The 10572-nt window shown below is 54.1% G+C and overlaps 1 protein-coding gene across 1 annotated transcript in view; it reads right to left on the reverse strand.

Annotated features, from left to right (window-relative positions):
* LOC102474421 (collagen alpha-4(VI) chain-like) overlaps positions 1-10572 on the reverse strand; it is a gene marked incomplete at its 3' end in the record, with an annotated part of 70866 nt that overhangs the window by 44530 nt on the left and 15764 nt on the right. The window contains exons 2-4 of the mRNA XM_027769173.1: positions 7925-8012; positions 5688-6302; positions 2395-3000 (exon numbers count right to left, since the gene is read on the reverse strand). Coding sequence (XP_027624974.1) covers positions 2395-3000; positions 5688-6302; positions 7925-8000 — 1297 coding nt within the window. The remainder of the gene's footprint in view (positions 1-2394; positions 3001-5687; positions 6303-7924; positions 8013-10572) is intronic.

Consider the following 10572-nt stretch of genomic DNA (forward strand, 5'->3'; position numbering starts at 1 on the left):
CTGACTTCCTCCACGCGGGATATACTGTACATACATGGTGATACTACACTGTGACTTCCTCCACGCGGCATAGTCAGTACATGCGTGGTGATACTACACTGACTTCCTCGACGCAGGGCAGAATTTACTGGAGACCTTTACTTGGCCTGACGGTCAAGGAATACCACAGAGGTCTGTCTCAAAGTTTCTCCCATGAACAAATGTACATGCCACTTAGAAAATACGGAGACATAGGGGTACTCCAAGAAAGGGCCTTCAGATCCCTTTCATTTCTAAGTCCACTAGAAGCGTCTGAATCTTGGCTAGTGGTACTTCATTTTTCTAGTTTCCAAGGGCCCGGGCCGATTCCCTTTTGTCGGCCTGAAATCTCTGTGATTTGATCATCTCCCCTTCTCTGAGAAAGGCGGGGACAACTGCGACCACTAAGGTGTGTCAGGCCAGTGTCGCGTCACTCCCGCAGAGCGGCACGAAATGTCGCGGACTCCTGTGAAGAGTTTTTCTCCAAATACGGGGCTATCTGGCTCTTTCATTTTGTGCAAAAGGCCTTCCCTTCAAGGCGCCGCAGATGCAGCAGTGAAGCGTGGGCCCCTGCCAAGAGGCGTCCCGTGTCTCCCTCCTGATGAGGCAGCGCCTAATACAGGGAAGCCACTTGTCCACACACCACAGGGCCCAGCTCTGCTCCCCGCAGAGAGCCGGAACCACACGCGGGGCCGGCTGAAAGCAGGGCGCAGACAACTGGGAATCGGGAGGCGAGCCTCAGAGGGCAGAGTGGGGGACGACGCATCAGCTCTGGACTCCACTTGGTCCTCCTAGTGTCCTGAATTCCCCCATGGTCCTCTGGTATTTTAAAAATCATAACGGCCTTCGATTTAAAAAGGAAGTGTTGCCCCTCGCTTGGCCAGTCTAGAACCCTCTCTGAAACTCCAGCTGGCTGACTGCTTTCCTCACCTGCAGACACCAAGGGCTGGTCTTTTCCTTTTAAGTCGCTTCCAGGATTCACGCCCCTCCCTCATTATCAGAGCCTCCCTCGGGCCCAGACACTGTCCCCAGTGATGGCAGCTGAGCCTGCAAGTCCCTCTGCGTCTAGGTGCCATCTGGCATGCAGCCTACAGCGCTTCGGCCAAGCCGGCCTTCCTCCTGCAACTCTCCAGTTAGCTGCGGCACCTCACAGAGTCCACCCCACTTACTCCAGTCTCACCCCTTGCCACTTCTAAACCCTCATCCCGATCCTCGGCTCAGTCTTTCCACAGCCGCCTGCAGCCACCCGGCCCGTTTCACCCCTGCCCTACTCATGCTCTCCCTCTCACTGAGCGTGCCCTCTCTCCTCACCCCTGTGTACTGAAATCGTGCTGCTTCTCGCGCCAGCAGGACGGCTGCAAGGCCATGTGCTCTAGAATGTTCTCCTTTTGTTCTGCTTCTGTTTAATGCCCGCTAGGTGTTTCTCAGGCCCTCACTATCTCTGGTTGGATTTTCCTCTTATTTCTCGTGCTTGTCTTTTCTGTCCATAAAATTGCAAGGACCCCCAAGCATGAGCACTGAGCGTTGAGAGGTCAGGCCAGAGCGGTGACAATGCAGAAACGGGGGAGGGCCCACTTGCAGTCGTGGGGACCAAGGGACGCTTCACCACAGGTAACTTAAGAAAAAGTGCGCGTTCTGACCGCGCCGTTCAGGGAGAAGCTGCGTACGCGCAGCAGAGAGGCCTGAGCGCTTTCTCCTGGAAGAGGTCCGTGGCAACTAGGTTTTTGTCTAGAAGTGTTGGCCTCCTACCTTCATCTATGTGAAAGGAGTGTCCTCTCCCACTGCACTGATGTCAGCGTAGCTAGAGGGGACTCCAAGAGGTTTGTGGGGAAATGTAATTACCGCACAAGTTTATTTTTGGTGCAGAACATTTTGAAATCCATCCATAGTTTTCTAACACATATCTCTCATGAACTTTTTCAGGACCCTTTGTATGACTCGGTTCGCTAACGGAATATTAGCCGATGATGTGGCAGTGGGCTGAGAAATGCTTAAGCAATTGGATTTTTCTCTTGCATCTCTGCAACCATAAAAGGAATATGCCCAGACTGGCCGGATGACCCCCGAGAGGAGACGGAAGGTGTGTGGAATACAGCCAAGCCTAAACCGGTCAACCCCAGTCAAGTCGGAATCTATGACCAAGCCCAGACCAGGTGAGCTGTCCAGCACAGGAGCAAGGGGTAATTACAGCCGCTGACCTTCAGGTGACTCCTTACGGAGAGTCACGGGGACCTCAGTCAGCCTCTGCCAGGCATGTGCCCGCGACACCCTCGCCCCTGTCTGCTCTGCTGTGCCCAGCCCGAGGAGCCCATCACGCCCCTTCTCTGCTCTCACCCGACCGTCCTCCATGCTGAGAGCTTCGGGCGCCAAACCTACCTACTGCAGCCTCCTCCTGGGCTTGGGCTGTGAGCTCGGCCTCCTCGACGCCGTGGATCGCCACGCTCACCTCCCGCGTCAGCTGCCTGACCCCGTCCCCTCCGCGCAGCTCGAACATGAGGTCCGGGGACCCCATGGCCGCTAGCTCGCTCCTGTCGAAGTCCTGCACACCCACAGACACGACCTTCACGCCCCTGTCCCTCAGGATCTGTGCCACGTCCCAAACGTCGTCTTCGGATTTGCCCGAGGTCATGACCACGGCGTACTGGGGGACGCCCTGGAGAAGCCGGCTCCCTGCTGCGTCCCGGAAGAGGGTCTGATGAAGGTACCGCAGACCTTGGGCGGTCCTCCTGGGGCCCCCGCGGAGCACGAAGTGCGTGTTGATGTGAGCAATCACTTCCTCCCGGGTCTTATAGGTACTGAGCAAGAACTCCGTGTGACCCTGGCCGCCATACTGAGCCAGCCCAATCCGGTACTTGTCCCTGCCGACCTCCAGCTCGCGGATCACTCCCGAGATGAAACTCCGCATCCACTGGAAACTGGCCCCGGACGTAGCCTGCGAGGTGTCAGCCAGGAAGACCACGTCTGCATAGGCCTTGCCGGGCTCTGTGAGTAGAGAGGACACGGGTCAGGAGAGAAAGGGAACAGAGGAGAAGGTACATCAGACCAAGCTCTTAGGGGAAGCCGAGTACAGACAGCGTGTGGGGCAGTGTGAGAGGGAGAGGTACTTAGTCCACCACGCGGTGCCTGCGGTTCTCCGTGCCCACGAGGGACTCGACCACGTGTCTCTTCCCCCTGTGGCCTGCCTTCACGGTCTGCTGTAGTAAACTTAGCACTTTCCCACTGTCCCTCGACCCACAGAGGCAGCAGGAGAAATCCACCACCACGGAGCAGCTGCTCTGAGCTGGGGCTCTCACGCGCTGGGTCTGACTGACCCTCGGCATGCCGTCCGGCCAGGTGGGTGCGATCATGCGGCTGGCAGATGGGGACACGGACGTGAAGAAGTGAAGGCCCTCATCTGTCCTCACGTAACTACAAAACGCCGAAGGAGGGATTTTAAAAACCGGCCTTCTGGACTCCCAGATCGGGGCTGTTTCCTCTGAACGTCATGGAGGATGTCCCCTCGCTGTCCCAGTGAGAACTCCAGCCACTCTTCAAGGCCCAGTTCAGGGGTCCCTTTCTGTGAAAATCACCCAGTGACGGGGACACGCCTTCTCTTGCCCTCCGTTACACCCAATGCTCCGAGAAGCGACAGGCCCCTGAGCCCTTCCACCCCGCCGCCCGGTCATCTTCGGAGGCTTCGGCCATGCTCTACTGACACCTCCAACCCTGAAACGCACTTGGACAACGCCTTGACTCTTATTAAGAGGAAGTAAACTTCTGTGACTTTCACCGCATGCAGAGAACGGGACTGTCCTCTTCCCAGTCAAAATAAGCCATCAACTCCTGTCTCCCAGGACGAAAACTCATCTTTGGGAGTGTGTAGCACCAGCAGGCCACAAGCTGGAGTGCGTCCGAGGCCTCGGGCACCCCTCACAGCTCTAACAGGCCTGGGGCCTGGCTACCGCTCTCCCTTTAGTCTCTGCAGCACTCACGGGGTTGTTCTGGGGTGGAGGGAGACGGCCCACTGGGGCAGAGGTGTCAGTGCTCTGCCCGACCCTTCCGGATTCCTTCCGCCACCTTCGTGGGCTGCTCTTCGGGAGACGTCGCCCCAGCTTCTGCAGCTGCTTTGCTCACAGTGTGGAAGAGCCCAGAGCCTTGCCTGATGCAGACTGAGGGTGGAGATAGCTCTGAGCACCACGTACACCCTGGAGCGTCCCTGCAGGATCAAGCTAAAGCTCCCCTTCATGGAGCCGTAGCCTCGAGGCATTCTTTCCTGTCTCCCTCTCCTCCTCTCTCTTGTTCTCCCCACACCACTGCGGTCCACTCCTGGAAAGTATTTCCTTAAGGAGTCCCGCATATCCAAATCCTTGCCTCAGGCTCTGCTTCTCTACTCACCGCATGTGCCTAGAGGAACCAGCCTACTTTAGAAGATCTGGGATCAAGTCTCTAGCTCTGCCATTCACCCATGGTATCTTTGAAAATGCAAATAATAACTCATTTGTGATATCTTTGAAAATGCAAGTAATACTAATCGCCCTCTGTAACAAAGTTCAAAGGATGGGTCAGGTAAGCAATGAGAACAAGTTTTGAAGACGGTATGCCGCCAATCAAACAGTAATTGTTACTCCTACGTACAGAAATCTTCCCCGTAAACCTAATGCAACGCTACCACTGGACACCTGCTCCACCAACTGGTCACAAGTTTGGCACTTCCCCCAGCTCGCCTGCCCTATGTACAAATACTGGAATAATGAGCAAGTAATGAGGGCTCTATTCCTTGGCGAGTTCTTGGGGGACTGGCAAGCACTGTTCTCTTTCTCTGCTCAAAGTTGTATGCTTAATTATGGAGTTTAGTAATCTCTTTAAAAATACTTGCCCGATTTACGCCCTGTCACCAGTAAAGTACAAAACAGATGACCGGTAAGTCCCCCTCGCACGGCCCGGGGGTGCGTCCACCCAGCGAGGAGCGGGCCAAGTTCTAGTCCCCCTCGCACGGCCCGGGGGTGCGTCTGCCCAGCGAGGAGCGGGCTAGGTTCTAGTCCCCCTCGCACGGCCCGGGGGTGCGTCTGCCCAGCGAGGAGAAGGCCAGGTTCTCTACAGGCACAACCCTCTTCATGTTTGCGACAGCTCTGAGGCGAGTGCTCTCAGCCCAGGAAGAACATTTAGATTCAGGACAGTAAAATGACTGGTCCACGCTGACACCGAAAATGGAGAACTGGGGTTTTAACACGGATCTTTCCGTCCCCTAAATTCATCCTCCTAAGCATCCTTTTCCACCAACACACTGACAGCAAAACAAGAAAAATTTTGGGGGAAACCTATTATCCTTCATATGTTCTCTGTCCTCTACTCAGGCATTATGGGTAAATTAATCTAGGACTAGTAATATTCTAGTTACAAGTAATTCTTCTTTCAGAAGTGAACTTACAGTATGTCAATATACAGAAGTGAACTTAGAGTACATCGGTGTAGAGGAGTGGGCCTAGGGAGCGTCAGCGTGCAGGAGCGGCCAAGTGTCTGCTTGGTGACTGGACAGCAGAGCGCATGCACGGTTGGTTCAGTGAAAACGAATTTAAAGTGAAGCGTGCACACAGGCAGACAAAGTGGGGAGGGTGGTGGAAGAGGTGAGGCGAGGGCGAGCCGTGCGTCCCCTGACGCCCCGGCGAGAGTGAGAAGGGCGGTCTTTGTACCTGGAGCGACGGGGTCAGCAGAGGGGTCAGCAGGCAGAGCTGTCTGAGCCAGCGTGTCACAGAGCTCTCTCCGCAGCTTCTGCCCCAGACCACCCAGAGCAGAAAAGGTGGGGACGCGAGCGGCGAACCTCTCCTCGGGACGGCTGGCAATGTCCCTGAGCTCGGCCTGCACCGCATCTCGGATGCCCACGGCGTACAGCAGGACCCCTGCCCTCTTCAGGGCCTCGGCGGACTCGCGAACCGGGTCCTCAGCCGGGCCGCTGCTGACCACCACGGCGACCTGCGGCACGCCCTGGTGGGCCCGGCTCCCAGCCGCCTCCTGGAAGTGGTGGTCTCGGAGGAACCGCAGGGCCAGGCCCGTCTTCCTGCTGCCAGGCTGAAACTGGAGCCGCTGGATGTGTTTCAGAACGTCGCTTCTGCGGGGGTAGGTGGCAAGCAGGAACTCTGAGCGGGGCACGTCGCCGGCCTGGGCCAGACCCACCCGGACGGCATCCCCGCTGACGTTGAAGCCGTTCACCATGGTCTGCAGGAAGTTCCGCACACTGCGGGCATGCTGCGGGCTGACGTTGCCATCCACCAGAAACACCACGTCGCCCACGGAGGCCTCCCTGCAGGCTGGAAAAGGGAGCCACTTTCACGGAACCCATGGCGACATAACCCCAGGCTGTCGGTCCTGGCTCAGTGCCTTCACACCCGGGTAGGCCTGCTGCGCTCTCGGAGCCTGGCCCTCGGCAGGCAGCCCGGCCCGACACCAGCTTCCTCAGGGCCGTCGGCCCTTGCTCACCTGCCACACGGATCGTGGACCTTTAAATGGGACTCCACCCTGGCTCTGCCTCCACCCCTTGAACGTAATAAAGAGCCCAGTTCCCTGCCAGCGTTGGTGCTGTCGGTACCCTCCAGACTCTCCGGGCCAGCGGGCACGCCCATCCCCAGTGGCTTCAGTGCTGCACGGATTGTTCACACCCGTGACTTCCCCACGAGGCCTGCCTGGGCTGATGGGGTGGCCTCATCTGCAGACACCCAGGAAGTTACAGCGCCACCACCCGGGTGGCCGACCTCTGACCGCCATGGAGGAACAAGCTCCTGGTGCACCTGCTTAAGTACAACAACTCCAGGCCCCCTTAGGCTCCAGTGCTTCCCCGACTCAGCCCTCAGCCGGGCTTAGCCCACCTGCAGCTAGCACTCCCGCCTCCCCTCTCTCTCCTACATGGATCACTCCCTTAAGACTTGTCCTAAAAAGCACTCGCTCAGATTACTCTTGACCCAAATTCCTGTGCGCGACTCTGCCTCCAAGGAACGACCTACAGCGTCCGCTTTCCAGCTCTGGCCTCTGAATTCCCGTGGGTGTGGTTCACATTTGTCCTTTAGCTTCTGGAACTCAACACGGCCCCTCTCCCCAACCCAGCTCTCACTCTCGAATCACATCAATGGCAGCCAGACCCACGGATAGCCCACCCGAGTCACCCTGGCCTCCAGCGAGCGTGGGCTCCAGCACCCGTGGCTGAAGGGCTCATACAAACTGCTCGCTCCTCGGTTCTCAGGTCGAAGGGCTCTGATAGGGCTTCACCAGCCGGCTTGGTGTTTGCCAGCTCAGATCTGCCTTGGTATGGCAGGGATCCTGCGGTCCACTAGGCACAGTGCTAAAGAAGAGGTTGTTATGATGGCTCCTCTCAGCAGCCACCCTGACTGCCGCACTGCCCACGCTTCCCGATCTGGTGAAACACATTTTCACTTGGTTTCATGCCAAGACGGTTAAAATACTAACGCGGGCCAGCCCTGCACACTCGTCTCTGCCGGCCTGCACGCCTCGTCTCTGCTGGCCCTGCACGCCTCGTCTCTGCCGGTGGAAGCTAGACCCCATATGACCAGCCTTGCAGTTCCAGTTCTGGATACCAGCACCTTGAGGAGCACGCTGGGTGCAGGTGTGTGCCCAAAATCCCGAAAGGAGAGAGAAACGGAGGAGAAAGGATTGCGGCGTGACCAAGCCGGCAGGGCGTGCTCCCTCCCCTCTTCCTGCCTCTCCAGCGGCACACATGCCTTCTTGCAAATTTTTTTAAAAGAAAAGAAAAAATCAAGTGCCACCATTCACCAAAAGCTTCCAGATTCTGACTAAATTCTCCTTCAAGGAATCATCTCCCTTTTGTTAATGATGGTGCCCTATAACATTTTCTAAGATCGTCACTGTCACGAAGTCTCTGCAAGATGACCAGTTTGGGCATAAAGAACCCCAGCATTACCGATCCTCTGCGACTTGATGGAAGAGAAGCAGGCTGCCAGGACAATGATCCCCCAAAACGCCTCGCGGGCCTTCATCCTGGCGGGCACCTCGAGAGAAAGGGATTGAAAGAATTCAGACGCTTAATGTGACTGCATCGCACTGCGTGTAAATTACACCTCAATAAAGTTGACACGTTTTCAAAAACGTAACTCCATATTCGTCTTCCGCAGACCAACAGGAACATTACAAAAAATAAAAAGGTGAAATAATAAAATAAAAATGAAAAAGCAAAGGTTACCGCCTTGTTTCAACTGTGCAAGCAAAGTGGTGTGGTTGACCCACTCGGGAAGAGCTTTGTGAACACCCAGAGCACACACTCAGACTTCCTGTGTGAAGTCCAGACGGGACTACGAAAGCAGAAGCCTACAGGCACGGGTAGGACGCCTGTCTCACACTCTAAACTTATTTGGTAAAGCACAAACATCTCTGCGTGACTTATACCAGAGCTGGGCAACCTGATAAACACTTGAGGTATGCAGAAATATTTGAGTATTTCAGGACCACATCTGCTGATAACAATCAGCCTCGCCTGGAATATTTTATACACTCCCAGAAGAACCCCGGACTCCCTTCCCCTAAACTTGGACCCATTCCCAAGGCACCCGTGCAAACTACCCCCATCCACGGCTCTCCATGCCTGCCTCCCATCTGTGAAACACCCACGGCGGGCGGGTTTAGGACTGCGCACTCACCGGAGGAAAACCCTTCAGCCTCCTCGTGAACTCGGAATGCCACTTCCTCTCTCCAGGTTTGTGTGGAACATGGAGAGGGCACACTACCGACTGGAGAGGCCCGCTGCGCCCACTCCCCTGCAAACACTGCCCAGCCCAGGCCAGCGCCTCTCCGATAAGCAGATGGATAGAATTAGAGTTCTCTGATCCTCAGTTTCTCCATCGGCCTCCCCCAATGCCTCCTCCAGAAGGTGTACGAATGATTTAAGGAAGAAAATGTTCTTTCTTTCTTCCATGAGAGAGGGACAGGAAGGCAGTGAGAAGCAGTCATCAGCAACACCAACGGGGTCCGAATGCCGTGACCCACGCCGTCCTGGCAGGCCCAGGTGTGCATGGGCATGGCTGGCAGGCTTGGGCAGGTCTTGGGTCCTCCCCAGCCGGCCCAGCTGTACCTCCACCTGGCATCCAGGAGAGATACCTTCAAACTTAAAGTACCCCAATAAGCTTTTACCCGATGTAAATACATGACTATGTGAATTTTAAAGAAGAGGCTTTTCCAGGGGATCAAGGACTACAGGTGGATAAAGAGCTTGGGAGTTCACAAGTGCCAAAATGATCCAAAATAAATCTGTAAACCATCGCCCTTGTTACAATAAAATGGCACGCCTCGGTTTTTGAAAGTCTTGGTTTAATGAAGTTAGGTGAAAAAGGACCTTCAAATACAGTATATTTTTGTATTTCATTATGTTCCAGTTATTACTGTCAATGCAATTAGTCATGAAAAATGAGAAGTATGTTTAGTTCATCATAAATAAGGCACTAGAGTTGTTTATACACCTCTAATGGGAAATTTGAAAGCTTGTAAACATTTTTTAGCTGTGCATGGGCACGTTGTACCAGTGAAGAGCCAGTGGCTGTGTATTAAGGAGTTTGCGTCTACACCGCATTCCCTCTCCTGAGGGTAACTACATCTGATTGAAGCCGCTAAGGGCTTTACATTTGAACATGGACTCCCCCTGGGGTCGAGAAAGAAAGCCATGAAATAAAATATGATTAGGGAGAGAGAGCACAAAATACTGATTCTTTTCGGAAATAACTAATAGGTTTCAATAGAGTGAGATTTCTCTCAAAGAATGTTGCTCAAAAAGTTAATTCGCAGGACCAGCAGTTAGCGTAATGGCTATGTCGCTGGACTCCCATGTAGTCGACTGTGGTTCATGTCCCGGACCCGGTGGCTTAAACTCACGCCGGGTACATGTGCATGTGTGCCCAAGATCCCGAGAGGAGAATGGAGGAGAAGGGAATGTGGCGTGGCCATCCCCCCTGGGGGGTGATTTCTCTCTTTCTATCTCTCTGTCTCTCTCTGTCTCTGGTGAGCACACACACCCTATAGCAAAAAGCCTCTCCAAAATAAATAATTTAAAAACAACTGACCTAAATGCCTCAAAAACTACTAATATTAATGACATAAATGACAAAGAAATGCCAAGAACCCAATTTAGATTAACGGGTTATAAAAAGACATGATAAATTCATGGTCCTGGATTGGAGGGAAGAGTGCTATAAGGAACTGTTGACTAAGGCAATAGATAAAAACTTAATATAAATCCAGAATCTTAATACAGAATCATGCTACCTTAGTGTTAAATGCCTGGACTCCATCACAGTGTTACAGTCATGTAAGGGAATGTCCTCCTTATTTAGAAATACACCCTGATGTATTCCTGGCAGTGGACCTCAGTCAGCTGCTTACTCACAATACAAATAACAAATTCAGGAGAGAAACAACAAGAGGGGAATAAGACATTGCAACAGTGCTGCAACTTTGTTATTGAATGTTTATTGTTTACCAGGCAGTGCGCCAAGAACTAGAAATAACAGATAAAAAGAAACTGTTGTCTTCCTCAGAGAACTTAGAGTCTGGAGGAGGGAGCAG

This window comes from Tupaia chinensis, unplaced genomic scaffold (genome assembly GCF_000334495.1).
Source record: "Tupaia chinensis unplaced genomic scaffold, TupChi_1.0 Scaffold148822_2, whole genome shotgun sequence".
Classification (NCBI taxonomy): Eukaryota; Metazoa; Chordata; class Mammalia; order Scandentia; family Tupaiidae; genus Tupaia; species Tupaia belangeri.